The following is a 26,909-nucleotide window of genomic DNA, read 5'->3' as shown; positions in this document are numbered from 1 at the left end:
TCTTCAAACTAGCTTTTATAGTTTGATTCTACCAAAATCTTTGTAAGGTGAAACACTTGCAAAGAAAAAGATTTGCTGGTGCTATTTGTCTCCAATTCAGAGAAATGGTATGCTTCTAGATCTCTCATGTTTCGTTCTATTCTATTTTATCGAGATATTAAAATCGATCTCTGGTGGATTTATTTGAATGTATCATTTCCGACACACAATTTTTTTTATTACAACATTGGGGTGGGGGTGGACAGGTGATTTGAACGCATAAAGAAGATGTTTACGTGACTTTATCTCAGTGATAGTAGCGATATATAAATTTTTTTTTTCAGAATGTATTGATATGATGCAATGCGATGAAGTGTGTATTGATTTGTGTTCGAGCATTTGGTCTACGTTGTTTTTTAAATCTGAATGCGACTACGATGGCTTATTGATCGGAAAGAACTTATTAGTAGATCGATGTTAAGTAAAATAAACGTAATTTTTTGTCGTCGGATAAAAATAGCGACAAAAGAGCTGAAAATAATTTTTAAAAAAATTTAATTTACGATTCGCAACCCGATTATTATTTTTTTTTAAAAAAAAGAAAAATTGTTTTTCTGGGAAGTTTAAAAGGCTGTAGATAATTTGATTTATTTTGTTTGAAGGGGTGTGGCAAGTATTTCTAGGTTTAATTTTATGTAATAAGAGAAGTCTAAAAGGCATGAATTATGTATAACATTTTAACTGCGATTCTTCGAACTTGTGATCCAGAGAGGTGAAGGAACAGGATCGGGGAGAGAGGATGAGCTTCAGATTTCTTCTTCGAGTTCTCGGAATGCAAGTCATAGTTCGGGTGGAAATGGAATCTTTTCGCTCAGGGGCAAGGAGGATGTTGTGGGAAAATCACGGAGCGAAGTTCCAAGCTTCAAGAATGCAAATCCTGGCTCAAATGGAGAATTTGGTGACCGCGATCGTGGAAGATTGGGGAAGAGGAAGAGAGGTGAAATTAATTTCAGGCCGAGACTCGATCTCCATATCCGTAATTCTGCCGCTCATTTCTTTATGTTTCTTCGTAAAGTTTTAACATGCAGTTTATGTTTTTCTTGTTTGGAAACTAACACACAATAATGTATCAGTTTTTATTTTCTGGGGAAGTTGAATCAGAGGTTGCTGAGGCTTAAGCTGTAGGTGATTCTCTTTTTTTGTCAATGTGTAGGGAGTGACAATGAACGCATGGATCTCAATGATATCGAGATTGAGAGGATTGATGAAGCTGAGTTTAGGAATAAGAGAACACATTCTATGCCCAGGCCTTCAACCAGGCAAGAATCAGATGAAGGTTGTTCTGCAGCCACTTCCAGGAAACATGTTGCAGGTATAAGCAAATAGATATCCTTTGCCGATCTTTCTAGATCCTTTTCTCCTAATAATTCTAGACGACTGTATAAATCAACTTCATTTGTAGAAAAAAGGTGGCAGTTTGAATTTATTTCCGTTGGCTAGAGCTTGATTTGGATTTTACAGCAACTTCTTATGGAATCTTTGTATCACATAGGTTATGACCATAGACAATAGAAATATAGTGGTGTTATGTGTTTAAGGATTGGAAGGTATTCTTCCTATAATAGGATGTCTTCATGTGCATATCAAAGTTCAATTGTCATCTAGATATAACAGTTTCTGGATTCTAAAGCCTCTGTTGTCCTCTTTCTGTGAGATCAATTACTATTTGGTTTGTCTTATTAAAGATCTACTGTCACAAATCAATAAAAAAAAGAAATCTTTAGAATTTAATTCTTGAAACCCTGGGAGTTTTTGAAACCCCAGGAGTTTAAAGTGCCTGAAAAGAATGCCATTACTCCTATGTGATCAAATCTTACCCTCTTCTCTCTCAATCAAGAACGGAATGCCACCTTCTTAAAGAAGTTATCTAGAAGGCTGTTGTAAATAATGGTGCTGCAACTCAATAGTGGTTTTCGCATACTTTTCATTGCAGGGAATAACAACATAGATATGGATCTCCAGGACATTGAGATTGAAATAATCAACAAAGCTGAATTTATGAAAAAGAAATCAAGTTCTTTGTCAAAGATGAGGAGGACGTCAGCCAGGCCAGAATCAAATGAAGGTTATTCTGCAGCCACTCGTAAGAAGACAGCAGAGTGGATGCTAAAAAAGATATTCCCTGCTGGTCTTTCAGGATCTGTTTTGCCTGAGAATGCTGGCAGCGATACTAAACATTGGCCGCTAGATAGATCAAGTTCTTTTGTGAAAATAGCTGATGGTATGACCTTTTTATTTTAATCTTCTAGCTGTTACTTGGATCCTGAATTTCAGTCAGTGTTTTTTCATGGAGGTATAACATTAGGCAACAGAATTACAGTAGTAGTACATAGGCCAAAGATTAGGAAGATATTTTCGTGAAAGATTAGGAAGATATTTTCAGTGTTGGCAAAAGGATGCATCAGTTCCATCCTGACTACAAGTATATGATTTGCATTTCTCTTCTCCATGAGAACTCTGCTTTTCATATATTCTTTTAATGCTCTTACTATTGAAGATCTCTCTCACTGTCTAAGTCACGCGCTCTCAACCTTCAGAACTTGATTTTGGGGACTCCTTGACACCAGCTCCTCCACCACTACCCCATGAATTTAGAAAGCCTAATGAAAATTGGAAAGACTAGAGTTAGTTTTCCTTTTCCATAGGAATTTTTATTTTCTTCAATTCTAAATTGCTCACACGATTGAAGATCACAGTCGATGTCCGAGTTGCATGTTGCTAAATCTTCAGAGTTTAATTTTGCTTCTTGTTTGACTCCATCCTCCTCTGTCACAACCCCAGTAATTTAGAGTGCCTTGGAAGCCTAAAGGAAAAGAAAAGACTGTCAGTTTTGTTGATTTCCTCCAAGATTCTCTCTGTGTTAAAGAAACCACTTATGCTACTTGTACTACTTAATTAGTTGTTTCATCTCATTGCAATATCTGTGAAGGGAATGGCCGTGAAGATATGGTTCCCCATGGTGTTGAGATTGAGGAAATTGATGAAGCTGAGTTCAGGACCAGGAAACCTCTTGACATATCAAAAACAGGCCCTTCAAACGGACAAGAAATAAATGAAGGTTATGGCACCACTTCTTGGAAGAGTGTTGATGGTGTGAGGAAAAACATATCCTATTCTGCCCTTTGTGGTTCTCTTTCTCCTAAGGATGCTAACAACGAATCTGGTCAAGGACAGCCCAACAAGTGGAGGCCATGTGTAGAAAAAGGTGATGATTTTGAATTCATTTAGGATGTGTCATTAAAGAAGTAAATGCTGTAGTTTTGTCAAAAAAATTACCACTGGTACACCTTAAGTAGCAGTTTCCTTGTTTTATGTATTCATCCTAGGGAATGACAATGAAGATATGGATCCCGAGAAAGTTGAAATTGAGAGAATTGATGAAGATGAGTTCAGGAATAAGAAAACATATTCCGCGCCATCGATAGCTCCCTCAACCAGGCAAAAGCAAAGTGAATGTTGTTCCAGGAAGAAATTCGAATGTGTGAACAAAAAGATATCTAACTTTCACTCTGGTTCCCTTTCTTGTGGGGATGTTAGCGTCGATTCTAATGGAGATTCAGACAAGTCAAGTTCATTTATGAAAGAAGGTGATAATTTTATTTATTTTGTTTCACCGTATGCCAGTTGGCACTTGACCTTAGATTCACTTCTCAAGACATTGGTACTGCTACTTAAATAAGAGTGTCTCATGTTTTATGTATTGATTCTAGGGAATGGCGTTGAAGATACGGATCCTCAGAAAGTTGAAATTGATATAATAGATGAAGCTGAGTTCAGGAATAAGAAAATGCATTGTGTGCCAAAGGGAGCTCCTTCAACCAGGCAAAAGCTAAACAAAAGATATTCTGCAGCGGCCTCTAGGAAGAAAGTCAAATGTGTGAGCAAAAAAATATCTAACTTTCACTTCTGTTCTCTTCCTGCTGAGGATGTTAGTGTTGATTCTAATGGAGATCCATACAAGTCAAGTTCATTTGTGAAAAAAGGTAATAATTCGATTTTTTTCTGTTTTACCTGTATGTGAGTTGGCACAAATTTGTTACTGTTTGGGTCATAGGTGAAAATGTTTGTCTTCAAAGTCAATACGAGTACACGTCAATTTAGAAAACCGTCGTACCTCATTTGAGTTCTCATTTGCGCAAAGATGTTAGTTATAGTCCAGGTTTGCATATTTTCTAAGTATTTTCTAAGTATACAAGATTTCTAAGAAGTCAGAAACTATTAAACAGAGGAGTAAAATGTTTTGAACAGTATAATCACATTTTTTGGCGGATTTTCTCAATTTACCTTTTAAACATCATGCCATAGATGCAGTCAGCTGTTTCAGTTAAAAGATCTTTAACATTGCCTAATTATCAGATTAATTTTACCAAATAATTGATTCATGCAGTTAGGTCCGTGGCTAAATACTGATTTTAATGGTAACAAATCAATGAGGTGTTTGGATGTTGGAAATTGTAAAGAGATATTGATGGCCGAAAGCATATTAACTTGGCAGCAGGATTTGCAATTACTCAATTATGTGGAGCTAAGATTAATAAATACAGAGGTGAAATGAAAGGGTACATGCATTGCCAATATAACAGTGATTTGCTTTATGTCACATACTTATAATTTTGCTGCTTAAATTGTTGAAGCTTTTTTCTTATCCAGATCTTTTGAATATTTTTAGATTTACACTTGATATTGTAACAGATCAGCGTAATGTAATGGAATATTCTTCTTTATTACATCATTTTTAGAAAAAAACTGACTTGGCATATATGACAGCAATGGCGAATGAAGCTGAAGAAATTGAGTTTGAAATGATGGGTAAAAATTGCATCAATATAGAAGACTCTATTGACTTCAGAAGAAAGAAAATTGATCAAGGGTGGGACAAAAATCTCCATGATGATGTCAACAGCTGCTATCATGAATGGATCAACTCTAACTCAAGCATTCAGTCCAAAAGAAAATCGAACATGAGTGGCGAAGATGATGATTTTCTAAAAGCCGAGAAAATTTGCTCAAGCGGTTTGGAACATGATAATGAACTTGGTATTGCAAATCGAACTAGGTCAAAGACAAGGATAGTGAAAAAATCTCCTGATGCTGATAAATATTTGTCTTCCAGTGAGAGTATTTTTGAAAGTAGGGATGATGAAGATTTTAGAAAATCTTCCCTCTCTGATAGTTGGGAGCCACAGTATTACGATGTACAAGATATTGAATCAGTGAAGGTGTCAGCAGCTAAGTGTTCAGATTACAGTAAGAAAGAAAGGAATGCTGTAATGCGCTCTTCCAAGAAATGGCACTTTCCTAATCTTGACACAGAAGAAGCAAAATGCGATCAGCTCTCTTGCTCTTTTAGAAAGAAACGGTTGAGGATTGATGCCTCAAGCAAAAGAAATGAGGAAGGGACATCGTACAAGCCAAATAAAGTCCCAGAAGAAAATTATCACGTAAAGACCATTCTTTGTGATGATTCAAATGAAGAAGAGGTCTTTAAAAATAAAAGTGATGGTATAGAAGAGAACTTACTGAAATGCCCAAAGTTAGATCAGTTGTTCACTCAGAAGCATGGTGATGAAGCAGGAGCCAGCGGCTCCAAGGACCATTCAAAAGATGAAGATAGTGATCCGATTGATTTTGGGGTTCAGACTGGATGTAGTCAAGCCACTTCAGGTTTCCATGTCCATGATAACAATGATAAACTGCCCGTGGCTGATGGAACAAAGCGCCTGAGAAAAAGGAAGCAAGTTTCTTCAAAACGATATGATTTCTGGAAATTGATGGCAGACTCTGTATTGGAAAGGGGACAAATGCCTGAAGAGATAGAAAGTGATGAAGGAGCTAAACAGGCACCTGCACCTAAACTTCAAAATAATCTGCCTTTGAAATTCAGATTTGAGGACGAGTTACCAAATGCAGTGGAAAAAACAGAATATGAGAAAGAGATAGAAGGATTGTTTGCTGAATTAGACTTTTCTTGGGCATCAGGGCAGATGGGTTCATTCAACTTCCCCGAGGTAAGTCTAGCTTAATCACCATTTATGATCTCTGATTCAAAAGCATGTTTATCGTTTTAATAGAGAATGTGAACAGTCTTAATGACTATTTTATGAGGTATAGAGATGCTCTCCACATTTCAACCCCTCTTAGAAAATTTATGCCCCATATAGAAACTTCCCCGGAAACATGACTGGACATTTCTTTTAGTTTAAATTTTCAAAGCAAGAGATGACACTGTTACAACTACTTAATAAATTTTCCCTAGTGAGGTTGTTCGTTGTTAAAGTGGAATATTCTCTAGGTTTCTTCTGTGAACAGAGAAATTTTGGAGACTGATTCATAACATTTTTCCTTTAACAGTACATGATCTGTGCACCTTTCTCAGGATTACTTAAGAGAGCAGTTATTTTACCTGATATTTGATCAGATATTACCTATGGGGAACCATCTAAAAAATCTTTTTTGGTGCTAAAATGATTTTCGTTTCTTGGAAATTTGAGCACATGTTTCAGTTCGACTTGCCATATAGACCAATAGTTAAGCTTTTGAAGTTGGTTAAATGAACGAGAGTAATACATGTAAATATATTTCATGATATGTAAGAATTTTTTTATCCATCTACAGAGAGTATTTGGTTTAACCAATCTCTTAAGTAATTGTTAGCTGGATATTGCTATGAAGACTGTCATATCAATCAACTAAGGGGCGGAGGCTCACTCACCCGCCCCCTCTCAAATTCTTAGAAGTTTGAATATTACATGAAAAGGTGGGGGTTTAGGGGGTAAGGGAAATGGAGGGGGGATGTTGTCTCCCCTCTTCCCCAAAATTTGTAATGTTTATGCAAAATTGGTGGTACTTTTCCAATTCTTTTAATTATAAAATTTTATATACAAAATATTATAATGAATAAAGATAATTCCTCCCAAATTTTCATTTAACTTGCCCATTTACCTAATTTTTTCTTCCCAAGCACCTAAATCTCAAATTTACAACTCAAAATACCTAAATATAATAGATAGGTAAATAGATTGTAGTTTAATACTATCTTTTCCAATTTTTAATTTCTCTATATTATTATTGATTTTCAATTTTTAAAGTTTTAATTTGTCTTCTTTTTTTTTCCAGAATTGATTGCTATAGTATTTATTATGGATGAAGTAATGGAAAATTTGGCATTTTAATTATTTCTAATTTTTAGGTAGTTTATTTTTATTAAGTGGTTTCTATTTTTTACTTTTTATTATTTCAAATTAATATTATGTTTTAGATTTTTTAATACATATCAAATGTAGTAAATATTGTTGTTACTTAGTAAATACTCCCTTGGCGCGGCGTGCATATATATTAAATTTTTTTTGTGTTTTAAATGAATTTTTTGTGAAAATCTAGAGATTATATTAAAGTTTTAAATGATTTTTTATAATAATTTTGTATGTTATTAGTTATATAATTATTTAAAAACAAAAAGTATAGATACGGATAAAAAAATATTTCATCAGGATAATATAGTTATAGATAAATGAAAATTTACCGAAATAGGTTCTATCATATTTTTTAAAAATAAAAATGTAATATTTTTGTGATTTGAGAAAATGGGTACTTTGGGTTTAGCAAAAAAACGATACCATTTGTTACTCTAATCCCCTTTACCTTAATAAAACAGTATAGATTAAATATTGTACTCATAATTTTAACTTAATAATAGTAATAGTTAATAATTATTAATAATTTTGAAAATTTTATTTCCGCACCCAACCCCCCTCAAAACAAAAACGTCTTTTGCCCCTGAATTTATCAATGGCATAGTTTATGGTGTTATAAGCTATATGAGGAAGTATGTTCATATGTATTCCACTGATAAACGCAGCAAGAACACGCTAACAATTTGAAGAATCAGATGACCGTCAGTTGCACCTCTATTAAGCTGGACTAATTTTTTTACCATGAGCAAGAACTAATTTTAGACCAACATAGTTCAAAAAGTGCGATGACTAATGCTCTTTCTATGGCCTGCAGGTTAATAATGTAGATACAAATGCTCATGGTGAAGAAACTCAACAATCTCGGTGTGCCAGAGGGGATCATGAGTTGTTCTTGCAGGATGACATGGGGTTGATATGTATATATTGTCCTCATGTGGAGCTTGGACCAAGAGATGTCATGCCCATGTGGGTAAGTAGATTTCTTTTGATCAACCCAGATTGTTGATAATAATTTGAGCTAATTAACCTGAATAACTGTCTTCATTTCCTGCATTGTTGTTCATCACACTGGAAAGAGTTCTTCTATTTTCGAGGTTAATTGTTTTCTTTTCATATATGATCTTAATTTAGCTGGCAATCATACTGCCGTCAAAATTATGCAGGTAGAAAAAAATTGTAGAGGATCAGGAAGAACAAGATCTTCTGAAATGGGGCAGCTTCCCGAGTTTGACCAACTCGATCTCACCACATCTTCGGCACACGATTTTACAGATTTCGACAATAATGGAAATGGAACAGTTTGGGACGTTAAGCCTGGTATAAAAGAAAGTATGTACAAACATCAGCAAGAAGGATTTGAATTTCTTTGGAAAAATTTGGCAGGCAGCATTAATCTTGCTGAACTGAGGAGTTCTGATCCTAGTGGAGTGGGTGGATGCATCATCTCTCATGCTCCAGGAACTGGGAAAACCCGTTTGACTATAGTTTTTGTAGAAACTTATTTAAAACTGTTCCCAAGTTGCCGACCAGTTATAATTGCTCCCGCGAGCATGCTTCTAACTTGGGAAGAAGAGTTCAAAAAATGGAATGTCGAGTTCCCATTCTATAATCTGAATAATCTGGAGTTCTTGGGCAATGAAAACAACACCGCTCTCCGACTTTTCTCAGGGCTTAGCGGCCAAAACAAGGAGTTGATCCGCATGGTAAAGATTTATTCATGGCATAGAGGTAGAAGTATCTTGGGAATCAGCTATAGTTTGTACGAGAAGTTGGCTGGGGAGAAATACAGAGAAGGGAAAAAGAGAGAGAAGAATAAGAGAGTTGCAGTTGACAACAAATGTGAAGCTTTAAGGAAAATACTTCTTGAAAAGCCTGAATTGGTTGTTCTTGACGAAGGGCATACTCCTCGTAATGAGAGAAGTAATATTTGGAATGCTCTCCTCAAACTCCATACCAAAAAGCGGGTCATTCTTTCTGGAACTCCTTTCCAAAATAACTTTGCTGAACTCTTCAACACATTGCGTTTAGTGAGACCAGCATTTGCTGATGTACTTTCGCAAGCAAAAATTTTTGCTGCGGAAATGATTACATCAAGGAAAATGCCCAGGAGAAAACGTGAGGGGAAAAATGCTCGATCAATATCGAAGGCCATTAACTCTGCTGTGGAGAAGTTGAAACTTTCCATGTCACCGTTTGTGCATGTACACAAAGGCACCATTCTTCAACAAAGTCTCCCTGGATTGAGAGACTGTGTTGTCCTTCTAAAACCCCCGGCCTTACAGAAGAGTTTAATTGATAGGATAGAAGGGTTGCAAAGCACGTTTGAATTTGAGCATAAGGTTGCATTAATATCTGTGCACCCTTACCTTCTCCAATTCTGTGGTTCAGTTGAAAAGCAGTGGCTTGGTATTGACATGGGTGCAATTGAGGCCTCTAAGCTCAATCCTAACGAAGGTGTGAAAACAAAATTCATCTTTGAGCTTGTCCGCCTCAGCTTGGCAATGAACGAAAAGGTGCTCATATTTAGCCAGTACATTCAACCTCTAGAACTCATAAAGGATCAGCTGAAAGAAATTTTTATGTGGGTGGATGGGAAACAAATTTTCCAGATGCAAGGGAAGCTAGATCAAAGGCAGCGTCAACTGATGATTAACACATTCAATGATCCACAGAGTGAAGCAAAAGTCATGCTTGCCTCGACAAAGTGCTGCTCAGAAGGTATAAGTTTAGTTGGGGCTTCTAGGTTGGTCCTGCTGGATGTTGTTTGGAATCCCTCAGTTGAACATCAAGCGATAAGTCGTGCATACAGGATTGGGCAAAAGAAATATGTTTACACCTATCATCTGATGACTTCTGGGACGACTGAGAGTGACAAGTACTGCCGACAAGCTGAGAAAGAACGATTATCCGAGCTTGTGTTTACCTCTTCTTCTAATGAAGGTGAGAAACATAAGCAGCCTGCTACTGGTATTGAGGACAGGATCCTTGAGGAGATGGTTGGTCATGCAAACCTAAATGCAATGTTTGAGAAAATTATTAACCAGCCAAAGGATACAGACTTAATTCAAACTTTTTGTCTCACATCTTGAGGATGTGCACAGAAGTATTTCAGGTATCTCTATCTACGATGTGTGTTGAGTCTCTTTATTAGATTTAACAACTCATAGTATCCAAATGACTTAGTACTTTAGACAAATCCCATTTATCAAATGAAATGTCCTCTCCAACTGAGATGCAGGAAATACCATTATTATATGGATCGACAGAGGTATTCCTCCTTGATCTAAACAATGACTTTGAAGCTTTTATGCATGTATGTAGGACCAATGCATTATCACTAAATGACCAGGAAAACACCAACTACTTCATCATGCACATGTTTGTCACCTTTTCTTGTTGCATATGAGAAATATATCAAGAAGCTGGCATGCTAATCGCTTCTTCCTGATTGTTCTTGCTCAACCGACTTTAAAACAAGAGCATTTTGATGTCTTCAAGATGTCAGGAAGCAACGGTTTACGATCATAATTTTTAGTTTCAAATGTTCATCATAAGAACATAGAGATATTGTTGGGGAAGCATATCATATTTGTTGAAGATATTTTATCTTCTTCTGAACTATATCGTACCAGGGCATATCCACTAGTGAGAGCAAAACCCGTGCCATTACTTTTCCGATTATTTTTCCGTTTCAGATTTCATGTACAAATTTTTTTGCCTAAGAACCCGAACTAATGTCAGCGTCCCTTGTCAATTTTTCACTGTCCACTTTTGATAGCTTTAGAGTCCATACGTGCCAACTTTGATTATCTGTTTTTCTCAAATTATTATATTTCCTTGTTATTACTAAGAGGAATATTATTTATTTAGTTTTCATTATTTATTTGCAGATCCAAGTAGAAGTCTCCTATCCGACAGTTGTCCCATTTGTATCATCAACTTTACATTTTCCGAAGTGTTAGTCCGACTAAATTTGGCACATGTCACTTTGTACTGTTTCTGAATACGGGAAGTTGTTGGCTCAAGTCATTCATCACCACCTGCAAATCGCAATTACTGGAGAACATTTACTTCTGTTTTATGAAAATTGACTGCTACAGATTGATTTTTATTGGATAGTTTATTTATGGATTTTCTGTTATTCTACTGTAAATTTCTTCAAGTATTGCCAAAGATTTTAGTTTCAGGAACAAAGAGGACTTCTGACATATAGCTCGTAGTGTTAAATATCTTTAACACAGCTCTGGCAAAAATTCACCACCTTCTAAAATTGGATGGCATTTCTAGTAATTATGCATCAACTTAAAATGGTGACTGCATACTTGCAATCAAATGCAATTTCTCATCCAAATTTCGCCAGTTTTTTGGGTTGAGCTTACTAGTTAATAAGAAATAGGGCTAACTCAAGCATTAATTGAGTTCAAATCGAATCGATCGGATCAACTTGTTGGGGACACATTTATTCATAGCTAGCTAAACCAAGAAAGATGATTTAAGGTGAATTTTACTTCTTAATCCCTTCTGTTGGCCAGAATGTACAAGTCAAAAAATGAAGAAAACCAAGGTAATTATTCTAGCAAACAACTAAAAATATGGACCAGATATGCATATACAAGGATGATAAAAGTTCCTATTGGAGGACATAAATACTCGATTATGCGTTTATTGGATGCTCTGCTGACCCTCGTGATAAAATCATAATCATAATAATAAAATTCTTGACAAAATTGTAGCATAAGATCGTAAAGATTAACCCAGCATAAAATCCCCATTTAATTTATATATAATATTATAAAGAAAGGAATGAATCTCTACAGGTTGTAATGAGCATCGCTAGCCTCTAAATGAACTTATCCAATCTCCGAGATTTTTTTGAGCCCGGAGGCCTGAAGTTTTCAAGCTGCAGATTAGAGCTTGAACAAATCTCTTTCAATACTGAATCACCTTTTTCTGATTTGATGATCTCCAAGATACCTCCAAGAACTTCGGCTGCAAGCCCAACTTCTACAAGACGCCCTTGCACTTCTCCACCTTCATATATCAAATGCCCAATTGCAGAAAGTGCAACAATCTTTTCCAATATAACTTGTGCAAGAATACGACTTAGGAACTCTGCTGCTCTAGGGGCATCGTTTACAGCATCCTCCAAGACACAGAGAACAGATTCAAACCTGTTCGAATACAAATATTTTTCAGACAAAGTAAAATTCTAATGCGTTATTTATTTAAAGTGAACTGGATGTAGCATACCCTTTGATGAGCTGATCCTTGTTTATCGTGCCATCTTGACGTTTTACGAGGGTAATAAGCAGCTTCGTCAAGAGATCTCTTTCCACGTCTTTTCTCTCAAAAGAATCTGTGACCCAGATAGATATCATAGATGGATAAAAGGTGGGGGTATTCAGATCCTTGATGCATAAAGCTACTTCATTTTCGTCTCTGGCACTGGAAAAAATGAAGACAGATTTTCAAGTTAATCTGTATCAGTGCATAATGCATGATGATGTCTGCTATAATTCAACAAATTAAAATCAATAGAAGTGAACATCCTCGGAACAATATTTCAAAGTTCAAACAACCAATGAAACCATGATACACACTGGCGGCCAAACATAGTTGTAGGTATAAATGCAATCCCATCAGCCTCTAAATCACCTACCCACGACCACTTCCAACATGATAAAATAGTTGAATGAAATCTTTCATAAAGTTCCAATTCATAATCCAAGTACAATTTTAAACACCATAAACTGCACACGATTGCAGCTTGTTTCTCAAGGAAACTATTCACTTAATGCAACTAGTTTTATGAGGAGAAAATCAACAATCCAATGACAAAGATTGGCAACCTATTCAATGCTGTTTTTTCTTTTTTACAGAAAAAACCCCGGAATTGAAGTGCATAGAAACAAGAATATTTGACCTTTCAACGAACATGGAAATACTAGACACCCACACCCTCAAAGGTGATCACACCAAGGAAAAAAATATTGGTTTTCAGGTAGATTACCAAACTTATCTCATTCTTAGGGATTTTAGATTTATCATGCAACTTGAACTAATTACATCTTCTTGGTTCCATTATTTCGAACAGACTGCTCAATGGAACACCAGCGGACATTAATAAAAATAAACAAATTGGAGACATGGTCATACCCATAGAACTCCTTAATTGTAGCCATGGACTTGTCCCGCAGGTGCTCTTCCGGCCACACTATTTCTGAAGATACATCTTGCATACTTATTGGGGATGCACCACGAGTAGGTGGAGAAGCAAGAAGAGATCTATCAAAGCCATGGTCTGTATTTCTAATTTCTCTATTCCCATAGGCAACTTTTTGCTCTGGGGGAAGTGACTGGTCATAATTGGGCGGAGCAGCAAACATGTCAGGCAAATATCTAGGTGCGAAATCCTCTCTTTGCCCATAACGATCTGGCATTGAATTGAATCCATTCAGACCAGGTCTCATCCTCCTTTCATCTCCAGGATTTGGCATCTCAGGCAAAGGAATACCAGGTGCTGATTGCTGCCCCCTGAAAGCCATTCCCCTGGCAAGACCACCTTGAGGCCCAAGAGTTATAGGCTCATCCCCAAGAGGTCTTTGCGACAGAGGAACAGACATTGTCCTACTCTCTAGGGAATGTCTCTCCTCGGTCCTAACATCCTGAGAACCATAACCACGTATCTGAGGTTGGACAGCACGGAAGCCGCTCATCTGGGAATTTGGAGAAGACAACAAAGTAGGAGTTCGAGGAGCAAAATCGACGTGTGGGCCCCGTCGGACAGAGCTACCCATACTCGGAGTACGGCCTAACCTACTAGCTTGTGCCTGCTTCTCTTGGGCAGCGTCTCTGTGTACCTCCTCGATTTTTTTTGGACCTTCAACTTTCCTCCTCTGCTGCCACCTATTCTTTCTAAGATCAATAACATCTTTAAGCATGAACCTTACCCTGGATGACAGTTTCATATTATTTGACAGCTTAGCCATAATGTCAAAATAGGCATCCATGTGTTCCTTTGCTTTAGGATGATCTATCATCTCACCAATCGTGCTCATCAATTTGCACAACGCTTCGATATTTTCCTCATCAGGAGTCTGATACTGACCCAACAACTTATTAATGCACTCATGCATTATTCTCGCAGTTAACATTTTTTTCTTGTACAGCTCTCCAATTAGTCTAATATTACCCAACATGCGTCTCCTAGCTTGGAGTCTCTTCACTTCTCTCTCTTCTGCTGTAAGCATATTTTCACCTTCTTCCTCCACTTTATTTGCCTCCTCTTCCTCTCTTTCTCCCCTCTCAAATTCTTCTTGACATTTGTTCAGGAGCAGCGTTTTGAAAGTGATTGTTTCATTGTCCACTTTCAAATTAGGTAAATCTGCTGCAAGGTGAAAACAGAAGTCGGCATACATTTCACAAAACGTGGGCTCCATCAGAGCTTTATCGAAAATCTGGGAGATCACACCCGACAAAGTAACAAAATTGTCAATGTTCACTTGTTTTACTTGCTCGAACAGCTTCTCAAAGTTTTGTGGGGTGAGCTTGTTCAATATGGACTTTAACTGCCTCTGTTTTGCTTCTTCCTCATCAGTTATCTTACCCACCTCATACTTTTTGTCAGCTTTGTGCATGACTTGCAGTGAAGTCTGAGGAGAAGGAATGAAACCCTTCTGGAAACTAGTTCCTCGTTGCCATCTGTCAGAATCGGAGGTATTTCTTTGCAGGCCTCCCTGTGGACCAAGGGGCTGAATTGGCCCAGAGAGAATGGCACCAGAATAGTGGACGGATGTTTGACCCCGTGGATTCCTCAGAACACCATAATTGCCTCCCTGAGTATTTCGAAACCCGGTAACATTACCCACATAACCAACATCTACTCGCGTGTCTCCTCTACCTGACACAAGGGGTCCAGGAAATTTACCCCATTTGTCATCGTCCCCCAAGTCACTTCCACGACGATCTAACCTCGAGCCTCCAATGGGCCTATCAATATTTCGTCCCGGACTAGGGTGTGGCTCACGAGAAAATTGGACGTTAGATACCATCAATGCATCCGCAACATCAGAAGTGATTTCAAATCCTTCTGGGAGATCAGTACATTGCTCTGCAAATATGAAGAGAAAATCACGAGAGTACCGTTTTATCACTAATCCATCGCCATCTCTATCATCACTCTGAATTTCATTATTTGATGTTTCTGACTGTGGAATAGGGATTTCAGCATCATTTTCCCAGTCATCTGGCCCAACTCTAATCAGAACTCGTTTCTCAGTTAACAAGGCATTTTGGTGAGGGACATCAACAGATGTCTGCTTGATGCTAGAACTTGAAATGTTTTCTAAATCCTCTGCGAGCGTCGCAGTTTCTTTCTTTTCCTCAGGACCCTTATAAGCCGTATACATATCAGAACTCGTACCAGCAGCATCTGCTTTTTTATACAAATCTTTATTTCTCTTTTTTACTCTGGGCGCAACACTTTTTTGCACATTTGAATCTGACAAGATTTTCTGATTGGTGATAGCTGGAGAAGGAGAAATTATGCCATAACTATTGGAGTCACTGTCTTCATTTTCATATATCAAAGCACCTTCAAGAGATGTGACTAAAACAGGGGAAGACACCAGATCTACCGTAGCAGGCCTTGTGCTAATGTTCTCAGGCATGCGTAAAGGCATATCTGAAATTTTAATATTTATATCCTGTGAAGATAAACTGTTCACAGACGCAGAATTCTCAACATCGTCACAATATGCTGTGTGAGTAGACTCAAATACATGGTCATCCACTTTGGTAACATCACAGCAGCAACCTGAAGGCTCTTCTGTCTTTTGCTTTGCCCATTCCAGTGAATCATCTGCGGTAGATGAAACCTCCTGCAATGAGCTCTCCTCTATTTTACAAATTTCTGATGAATCAAAAGAAAGAGATTTCATTGATGCATCCAAACTATCCTGATCGGTGATCAACATTATGGCTTCTCCATGTTCCTTTCCACCAACTGTGTCAGGTTTTAAATGGCTGCTTTTTAAGTGTGAGGTGCCTAAACTCGTAGGTGTATCACTGGTCTTCCTTTTTGCAGCACCTTCCTTTGAAAGATTGGAAGCCTCAGAGGACACACCTACAGTTGTTGACAACAATTCCTTCACAGGTTCGGATACCATATCAGTTATCGATGAGGTAGATTTAGATTCTACAGCTTCACTTTCTGAAGGTTGAGGAGGATAATTTGAATTAGAGGTTGATTGCCAGCTGACCTGAAAGCGTGAGTTTATAATTATGCCAATAAGCCATGATAAACTAGCTCAGAGTGAACCACCACATACAACAGGACTGTAAACTACATATAAAATACCTGATCCTGGTAGACAATGTTCTCTGCTTTTTTCTGTTCATTTTTTATGGGATCAGGCACAACTATTCCATTACTTGATTCCTCTGCCAATGTGGTTGACTTTGATGCAAAACCATCAGCAGCAGAAAATGTAACAACTGATGTGGTGGGCACATTAACCTCTACATCAATAGAACCTGATGGCAACTCAGATGTCAATGATGTTCCTGCTCCAGGCTTTGAATCTGTCAAAACACTAGAAGCCAAGGGCCCAATTTCCTTTTGTGGCCGGGGCGAATCATCCACGTGTGATTTTGAAGGCTTCAAAGACTGCACTTTTCCGATAGATATAGAACTTGTAGGTTGTAATACCTCTTTCTCCCCATGAGGATCCATAGCTGGCTTCATAGTTACCTGCAGAAAATGATATAAAAAGGTCATGACATCTTTAAAAGCCGATTCCGTCCAAATTGACTGTGTACACATTTGAGGTGTGGTTTTTACAGGCTAATGTGACAATACAGCAAAAATAGTTTCACACAAAGCAATAACCTGTTTATAGAACTTCGGTGGCTGAGAAGTGGGAGGAACCTGAGTACTATTAGGAGGAGCAGAGGTAGCAGCAGGAAAATAGAAAGAAGTGGCATTGTAAGGATTGGGATAAAAATTCATTGGGTGATTGGGAGGAAAGGATGGAATATGCTGTGATTGAGGTTGCACATTAGAATGTGACCTTGGACCAGGTGAGCCATCAAGCCTCAACTCTTCGTGAGTATCTGGATGAGTGATCTTCACGGCTTTACGAGATCCGCTATATTTGACAGCCTGCTGCTGAGGAAACTGTGAGACCATGTTCATTCCCATGTTTCCCAACTGAGGAGGCAACTGAGGACCAATTTGTGATTGAAAGTTCAAGGCCTGTCCCTGATGCATCATTCCTTGAGCCTGCATTGGATGTGGTGGAAGACCTGAAACAAACATTGGCGGCTGCACTGATGGGTTACCCAGTGATAAGGGCAGTGGCATCGGCATTGGCAATTGCAATGATGTTCCTGACATAGACTGAGATTGAATTTGTGGATTGGGACCGCCAAATTGAACAGTTACTTGTGGCTGGTGAAATTGTAGCTGCATGGGCATGCCAGGTACAGAGAGTACAGAAGGCTTCTGAGTTTGAGCCATGGGTGGTGCAGCGGAAACTTGAGTATCCCTCCTAGACTTGGACACCGGCTGAGATTCACCAGCACTAGATTGATCAAAAGTCCCAGCATCCTTCTTTGTCGGAAGCTGTTTGGGTATGGATGAAAGTGGTTTTGCAGGAGCAGCAGTCCTCCAAGATTGAAGCCGGACCTGTCAGACAAGATACATCAAATCATCTGGTGAGCAATTGAACTTAACAGAATAACTGCTGTTATCGCCACATTTTGCATGCCAATTATGTGATCTAGACAACAGGCTAACAAACAAAGATAAGTTGATGGTAGGTAGCTCAAAATCTTGTCACGTTCAGGTAAAATTAGATATAAAGAAGATATAATGAATTGCTGCCACAACTGTTAACAACCAATCATCAGAATACTTAGAGTTGATTCTAAGGCAAGGCCCATTTTTTCTCTCCATATTTCAAAAAACGGGTGAGAGAAAAATAATTAATTGAACTTCTCTGCTGAAGTTGCATTGATAAATAGATGCATTTTCCCTAAAAGAAAAGTAAAATAAAATTTCTTTCTCTCCCACATAACACATAATTTCATTCCATTTTTTCCATTCAATCCAAGAAGGCTGTCAAAAATTCAAAATCAGCCTAATACTATACAGCATCCAAAACAATTATATTTTTTTTTATTAAAGTTCGGAAATTTTGATGGCAGAAAATGAAAGCATCTAGCTATCATCTATTAAAAACAAAAACCTGATCCTTTTTTTGCTCATCCAAACTTGGTGGTGCAGAGCTTGTTCGAGCAGGTATCTACAAACAAAGCAGAAAATAACTTTGTGTTTCAGGGGCTAAAATCATTAACAAGAAAAAATGAGGTTAGAGGCATCAAGTGATTGTTTGTACTTCATGAAACTGAGACATACCTGCACACCATTCACAAAACCAGGACTTATGGATCCAAACTGCAAGGGAAATGACCTCGATGCGTCTCCTGGAGCTGGAAAATAGAAAAAGGGTAAACATTGTCAATCACACAATTGTCTAGATATCACAATCTTTATTGAAATGGTATACCAGTAAATAAATATTTGAAAAAAATCAACATATTAACTATTTAAAATCATTTGTCATACGCTTTGCAGGCGTAGTAGTGGCCTTGGATTCAGAACTAGCAGTAGAAAGATTGAATGATGGAGCCGCAACAGAAATATCAGAAGATGGAGGCCTTGGAAGAATTTGGTTGAGTTGTTGAGGTATAGCATCCATCGGATCGACATTGGAAGCTGAATTGGTAACTGGTGCCTTAGACAATCCTAAATCAAGTCATAAAAATATGTGCAGTCAGAAAACAAAAACGTGAAAACATAATATCAAGGAAGATCAAATTCTGTAAGTGGCAGATTAATATTAATCTTCTCTTTAAACTGAAAATTTGTGTTTGGGCTGGTTTTTGTTTTTCCACAACAATTATTCCACTTCTATTCCCTACAATTTTTCAATAACCATCAGAAGACATCAATCCTCACCGATCAAATCAAATCTACAAAATATGTTATCCAATCACTATATCAAAAATATTTTCTTTTCCTCTCCCATGTCTCCTATATCCCTCAAATATCTAGAGCAGGTGACAGGAAAAAGTTAAATCACTTAAGTTTGCAAAAGATAGCTACAAACAAATGTGCCATGTAGCAATTGTTTTTTCAGGCATTCATGCGGTTTCAGGCTCTACAGGTGCAAGTTAGTGCAACCAGAGGTACCCCAAGTGCACTAACATCGAAGAGGATCACGCCTACGTAACAAAGTGCAGACTCCAGATGGGCTACAAAGCACGACAGCCCAGGTGCAACCTTTCGTGTTCTGTATATTTTTTAAACACGAAAATCAGGGCTATTATATATTTGGGGCAAATATCCATGGTTTACATCTTTCAGCGCTTCAGTCGATGGAGTGAAAAAACACAATTTTCCCACGCACAAAAAAACACATCATCTCAATCCTATTATGTAATTGTGTATTGAAGGAATCCCAAAATATATATTTGTGCGTGAATAAAGAAACACATCCTCTAGGTCCTCTAATGTAATTTATTTTGAAGGAATCTGATCAACCTAAATCACCAACTTCCAGCCAAAACATATCCTCCAGCAATGATGACGGGCAGCAATCTCTGGAAGGTTTAATTAGAACTTTCTTAGGTATTTTAGTGTGATATTACTCTTTTTTTCATTTACTTTCATTGTAATTACAATCACTCTATTGACTAAAATTTATTAGTTTATAGTTTAATCATTATATTAGCAAGTTATTTAGGTTTTTTTGTCCGAAATCATGAGTTCAAGGGCAAATATCTAGTATTTATGTCTGAAAAGAATAGTTTATTGCTAATAATCACAATTAGGTGCTTAAATCTGAGATTTTTTAATCATTTGACTGTGGTGGAATTTAATTGAGCAGAGTTTGATATATGTGTATATACATATCAATTTTTCACCTCATTGTGCCTTGCGTTTTTTGAAAGATGTGTGCCTTGGGCTCTCCTACCCGCCGGCACCTGGGTGTCACTTGTGTCCTCAATAAGTACGCATACGGCCAAAACTTTTAGTTGAATGTTTTGGACAATTTTGTATTCAACATCAAAATTTAAGCTTATATGCACATAAATAAAGTTCCTCAAGAACTAATCAAAAGCATCTTAATTCTCCCAAAGAGAAGGTTAAACAAATACAAATGGGAGAAAGCAAACCACTCACTGTCAGCCGGCTGCTGCTTACGAACATCATTCTGCAGTGCTTGTGATGCATATGAATTACAAGAACCTGTACTCACATTCGGGCTTCTTGGCATTGACTGCACTCCTGGTGCATTGCCATTATAATTCTTAACACTGCATGTCAGAAAACAACGCACGAAAGCAATTCACTAGCGATCATCAAAATTCAAACATACATCATCAATCTACCAATTCACGCATAACCACATGCATGATTCATGAACAAAAACAAGAGATAAATGAGCGGAAAAAAACCCTCAACTGAAGTTTAAATATATGAAGAGCGTACCCACGATTAGAAGAATTTAAGGGGGCGAAGGAGGCGCCGCCACCACCCTTACTGGAGACACTCCCGGAGAATTGGCGCGGCTGATTGAAGCTCCCAGATCGACCTGTTTTTTTGTTCTGCGTAGACTCACTCCTGTCAGCCCTTGATTGATTATGGGACATAAATCCTAATCTTCGGGGAAATATAATCGCCGCTTTCCCAGATAATCTCAGTAAATCTGTTATCCTACACAGATCCACCAAAAAAATCAATCAAAACCTATAATTGACGCACGCAAAAAGGGAAGAAAATAGGAAACAATCTAAACGGCGGTTAAGTAATTGATGAAAGATTGCGTTCTGATGTTAATTAAACTACAATTACCTGAATTGTAGAACGTCAAATTAGGGTTTTCTCATGGGGAGAAATGAATGGCGGGAACCATGACCGCATATCCACAGAGCGAAATCAAAAAAATACCAAGGGAAGAAAAAAATTCTGTGCAGAGAACAAGTGATTAACAATAATTCACTGCAACTGGAAAAAACAAAACTGTAATTACATTCATGTAATTTCATTATTATTAATTTTATATTTCAATGATTATCCGGAAATTATTGTAGTATAAAATATAAATCTATATATCAATGGTGTTTAAATGATGTAAATTTTGTCTAAAAAGTAGAGAGAATTTAGTATCCTAATTCGAGCTATTTGTTAGATGAGTACTTTGTGAAACGGTCTCACGAATTTTTATCTGTGAGACGGATCAACTCTATCGATATTCACAATAAAAAATAATAATACTTTTAGCATAAAAAGTAATATTTTTTCACGGATAACCTAAATAAGAGATCTGTCTCACAAAATACGACCCGTGAGACCGTCTCACACAAGTTTTTGTCTTATTAGATAGTACAACAAGATTTGCATGCTCACTCGATTTGTGTGTGTTCATTAGTTTTATAAAATTCTGTAAGTTAGGCAAAAAATTTGTGAGACGGTCTTACAAGTCAATTTTGTGAGACAAATATCTTAATTGGCTCACTCATAAAAAATAATTATTATTTTTATATCAAAAGTATTGCTTATTATCGTAAATATGAGTATGATTGACTCGTCTCTCTAAAAAAAAACCTATTAAACTTGTTATTGATCACAAACGTGGTGTCACGATTCCAACTAATAATTCCCTTCATGAATTCAAATTGATTGTTGCTTCGACACTAGAAAGGGCTTAATCGTCTAAGAAACTGTCCTAACTTTCCCTGTTTCAACCATTTGATCACTACAATCTCCATTAAAAAAACGAGGTTCAAATAAATATATATTACATAGTAATATTTTTTATGTGAAATAAACAAATATTATAAATTAATAATTTTCACAAATTTTTCTCAATGAAATCTAATATTTTTTTGCGTCAAATAAGCAAGTATTAATAATTAATATTTTTTACGTAAAAAATATACTTTTAACCAAACAAGTAAGCATGTAACACAAAATAATAATTTTTCATGTCAAATAAGCATATACTGCATAATATATTTTATTACTATTTGCAATTAAAACTAATATTTTTTTATCTTAAAACTAATACATTTCATGTCAAATAAGCATACATCGAAGCAATATTTTTCATTTTAAATAATCATGCATTACAAAGTAATATATTTACAATGAAAATCAATACTTTTAATATAAAAAAGAGAAATACTTTTCATTTTAAATAAGCATATATTACGTAATAATACTTTTGACCTAAAAAATGATATTTTTGCAATGCAAACTAATACTTTTAACACAAAAGAAACACTTGTTAGGATCAAGCCACTAAATCAAAAGTTATAGTTATTACTCAATGTGCAACTTTATTTGTGATAGCGCAGAGTTCACCTTTTTGGGTGTTAATGAATCGAGCTCTTATACTTATGAGTCTGAAGAAATGCGTGTCTATCTGCTGATGTTGTCTCATATCTATTAGATATTAGTCTTATTTTTTTCCTACCGTCTGTCTTGTCCCCATCAGAGAAGGTATCACCGGTTAAGATCCGACGTCATTCTTTTACGATCCACATATCCAACCAGATCAAGCAGCACAATGTCCCCAGCTTGACTCGTGAAAACTTCCCAGGAGGTCATTCATCCTAGTACTACTCTCACTCATGTATACTTAACCCAATATTTTCTACCATAAAGAATTATAGAAATATGCTTCTAAGGAGACTTGAAATCATGACATCGCTCTAATACCAATTGTTAAGATCAAAATCTATAGTAGCTAGCTAACGTACAATTTTATTTCTTTATATCTGTGACAGTATAGAATACACTTACTTGGATGTTAGACTCATACGTCCGGGTAGGTGTATGTCTATCTGATGTGATATCTCATATCCATTATAAATCAATTTTACATTTTTCCTATCATCTGTCGTATCCACAACAGAGATAATATTATCCGTTAAGATCTAAAATCACTTTTTTATGGTCCACCTAGCCAACCAGATCAAAAAGCGCAATGTCACCAGATTGATTCACGATAACTTCTCAGAAGGTCACTTATCTCATTACCACTCTCACTCATGTACACCTAATCCAACAATAGTTTTCAGTAAAATTACTGTAAATTACGAAGTAATTTTTTTGACATAATATGTAAAAATAATACTTTTGACCAAAATGTAATACTTCATTTCAAATAAGCATACATTATGAAGTCAAACATTTAATCTAAAAAGTAATATATTTGTGTTGAAAAGTAATAAATTTGACATTAAAAGTAATATCTTTCAATTAAATAAGCGTAAAATATGAAGTAATATTTTTTTATGTGACAAATAATAATTTTTAAGTAAAAACTAATAATTTTCATTTAAAAAATATATTTTCAATCAAATAAGTATATATTACAATGTCATACTTGTAACATAACAAGAAATAGTATTTTTGCAGGGAAAACCAATAATTTTCATTTCAAATAAGCATATATTACAAAGTAATATTTTTGTAGTGAAAGTAATATTTTTTTTTATCTAAAAAGTAATTTTTTAAATTTCAAAAAATCATATATTTCGAAGTAATAATGTTGACCTAAAAAGTATTATGTTTGACATAAAAGTTATAGTTTCGATATTAATAATAATATTTTTAGTCAAATATGCATAAATTATAAAATGATATTTTTGACGTAACAATTAATATTTTTGCAGTGAGAAATAATACTTTTGAGTTAAAAAGTAATATTTTTTAATCTAATAATTATATATTACGAAATAATATTTTTGACCTAAAAAATTATATTTTTGCAGTAAAAATTAATATTTTTACCTAAAACTAATACTTTTAAATTCAATAAGTACTTATTAAAAAATGACATGTTTGCAGTGAAACATAATAATTTTGTATTAATTAATATATTTCAGTCAAATAAACGTAGATTATAAAGTAATATTTTTTGACATAAGAAGTAATAACTGCAGTGAAAACTAATAATTTTCACATAAAAAGTAATATTTTTCAATAAGATAACTGTATATTATAAAGTAATATTTTTGACGTAACAAGAAATAATACTTTTGTAGGGGAAATTATTATTTTTCATGTCAAATAAGCATAATTACAAAGTAATACATTTGTAGTGAAAACTAATATTTTGACCTAAAAAAATACTTTTCATTTCAAATAAGCATATATTTCGAAGTAATAATTTTGATCTAAAAAATAATACGTTTAACATAAAAAAATATTACTTTCAATATTAATAATAACACTTTTGTCAAATAAACATAAATTACAAAGTAATATTTTTTACGTAACAGTTAATATTTTTGTAATGAAAAATAATATTTTAGAAATAAAAAATAATATATTTTTATTTCTAATAAACATATATTACGAAGTAACAATTTTGACCTAAAACGTTATACTTTTGTAGTAAAAATAAATATTTTTGATCTAAAAATAATATATATATATATATATATATATATATTTCAAATAAGCGTTTATTAAAAAATAATAAGTTTGCAGTAAAAACTGATACTTTTGACACAAAAACTCAAATAAATATAAATTACAAAGTAATATTTTTGACATAAAAGTAATACATTTGCAGTGAACTAATATTTTACATAAATAATGATACAAAAAATGTTTAAGAAAATACAATTAGAATGTATCATAAAGCAATTCAAAAGTATAACTGACTTAATATTCTTTAACGCCTCATATTTGACGTTCATGCTTCTCGTTGCCAAGTCATTGGTGCAGTTTTCATCTTTCACGTATTAACCACTCATATTGTAGACCATGTACCAATATCATAGAATCTTTGGCGGTCCACGACCCGTACTAGGAGATGTCATGCTCTGATACCACTTGTAACGCCCTAGATTTGACGAGTGTCCCCACTATACCAACATGAATCTTTCTAGCACTCTTATGTATCTACTCACACGCACCCTGATAAACTTCTCAGGAGGTCACTCATCTCAGAATTGCCTCAAGTCAAGCGCGCTTAACTTTGAAACTTTTGAGTAACGAGCTTTCGAAAAAAGATGCACCTTGTTGGTATGACTAGTACCTATCAAATATTTTATGCATTTCATTCTGATATGGTTAGGTTCATTCATGCTTCTCGTTTCCAAGTCATTGGTGAGGTTCATATATTAATCACATATATTGTAGACCATGTACCACCCTAAGATATTTGGCTCCGAGTGACACATATTCTCTCCTCTGGCTTTTTTTTTCTTCTGCTTCAACTTTTGTAATTTAGATTCAGCATCAAGCTGTTTTTCCTTATGCTTGCCCTTCTCCCTTCATCTTCTTCTTTTCTTCTCTTCTTTGCAATTGGTTTTATTTCTTGTTCTTTTTCTAGTACAAAACATTATTTATCTCATATTTTTAGTCTCTCTTGATCGGTATAAAAAGATGACACATCGCACAAACAATAACAATTCTAATTATCATAGATAAAATAAAACGTGAACATAAGAGGATTCCCACCGTGTAATATTTCTGCCTACGAAAAGTTCGATTAAGAATCGCAATAAAGATTTTGAAAAACCAACTCTAATTTCTAAAATATTGAAAATAAAAAATAATACAAAACAATAACTAGTTCAACAAAAAGTCTAGCAATGGAGAAAGCATGGATCTTAAAGATAACAAAGTAGTAAAAAAAACATCACAAATACAATTAGCAACTAAAACTGTTGAAGTTGGACATTTGGACTGTCAAAATCTCTCACAGCTTGTCAATGGCTAACTCAGAAAATCTGCAGTAACGGCGTATCAAAAATTGAATTATGATTACTCCACAAGATAACAATGCCACCATTTAAATAACAAATTTCAATTGAGAAAACCAAAACAGAATAAAGCTGAACAATGGATTACAAGAGAAAATCTTTCCTTTGTGATTTCTATCTAATCATTTCTAAAGTAAATGTGATTCAACTGGTTCAACATGAAGCAATGTAATATTTCTACAGAAGAACAAAATTTTGGTAACGCAAGCATTTTTACAAATCACATTTATAGATATGATACCATAAATGTCATTTGACTGAACCGTGAAACTTGAAAGCATGACATATTATGTATAACCATATGCAAATAGCGATGATAGGAATGAAAATGATGAAGACCTGCCACGCGACTTGAGACATGACGAAGATAATTCAAAGAAGTTGTATTATAGAGAAAGCAAATAGTCCAACTAGAGATGCCTTGGAGGATTGTGGGTTGGAGGTACATATCACGAAAGTAACTCGTGAGACGATCTCACAAGGGTTTTTGTTTTATTTTGTTATTTTTCAAAAGATGAGATAATATCCTGTCATTTCCCTAAGAGTGCGATTAAGAGTGAATGTTTATCAATATATATGTGAGGCTCACATTTATTTTGGTGGACTCCATGAAGGGCGGACATTAATAGGGGAAATAGGTAATATATATTAGCTCATATATATTAATATTATATATTTTAAACTATTTGATTCTAATATTTACGCATTTAAACTTACCAATTTTATGTAAAATCTAAATTATGTAAAATTTAAATTGATTAAATGGACAAATATTTATGTAAGTAACATTCTAATTACATTTTTAAACACATTGGTCTTCAATAT

At 35.4% G+C, this 26,909-nt stretch overlaps 2 protein-coding genes across 4 annotated transcripts; one reads left to right on the top strand and one right to left on the bottom strand.

The window, feature by feature from the left end:
* The first annotated feature begins 676 nt into the window (after nucleotides 1–676).
* Nucleotides 677–11,433, top strand: LOC140984212 (SNF2 domain-containing protein CLASSY 3-like). Of its 3 annotated transcripts, none has more exons than XM_073451465.1 (10): nucleotides 677–1,015; nucleotides 1,193–1,351; nucleotides 1,973–2,260; nucleotides 2,969–3,244; nucleotides 3,381–3,626; nucleotides 3,750–4,022; nucleotides 4,807–6,047; nucleotides 8,047–8,202; nucleotides 8,396–10,344; nucleotides 11,123–11,433. In XM_073451465.1, exons 2-9 carry the CDS (start codon nucleotides 1,210–1,212, stop codon nucleotides 10,319–10,321), a joined length of 4,548 nt encoding a protein of 1,515 aa, XP_073307566.1. In that variant the 5' UTR covers nucleotides 677–1,015; nucleotides 1,193–1,209; the 3' UTR covers nucleotides 10,322–10,344; nucleotides 11,123–11,433. The 3 variants fall into 3 exon arrangements, with proteins under 3 accessions (XP_073307566.1, XP_073307565.1, XP_073307567.1); XM_073451464.1 differs by having other exon boundaries at nucleotides 3,366–3,626; XM_073451466.1 differs by lacking the exon at nucleotides 1,973–2,260 and having other exon boundaries at nucleotides 3,366–3,626.
* Nucleotides 11,434–11,910: 477 nt separating this feature from the next.
* Nucleotides 11,911–21,315, bottom strand: LOC140984451 (eukaryotic translation initiation factor 4G-like). Its single transcript, XM_073451871.1, has 11 exons — nucleotides 21,154–21,315; nucleotides 20,791–21,015; nucleotides 20,482–20,615; nucleotides 18,862–19,041; nucleotides 18,652–18,725; nucleotides 18,482–18,538; nucleotides 17,122–17,919; nucleotides 16,591–16,983; nucleotides 13,389–16,492; nucleotides 12,483–12,677; nucleotides 11,911–12,403 (listed from the first exon to the last, which is right to left on the bottom strand). Exons 2-11 carry the CDS (start codon nucleotides 20,949–20,951, stop codon nucleotides 12,073–12,075), a joined length of 5,427 nt encoding a protein of 1,808 aa, XP_073307972.1. The 5' UTR covers nucleotides 20,952–21,015; nucleotides 21,154–21,315; the 3' UTR covers nucleotides 11,911–12,072.
* Between the last annotated feature and the right edge of the window lie 5,594 nt (nucleotides 21,316–26,909).

Source organism: Primulina huaijiensis, chromosome 9, assembly GCF_012295235.1.
Source record: "Primulina huaijiensis isolate GDHJ02 chromosome 9, ASM1229523v2, whole genome shotgun sequence".
NCBI classification, from domain to species: domain Eukaryota; kingdom Viridiplantae; phylum Streptophyta; class Magnoliopsida; order Lamiales; family Gesneriaceae; genus Primulina; species Primulina huaijiensis.
This window is presented reverse-complemented; position numbering and strand designations above follow the sequence as displayed.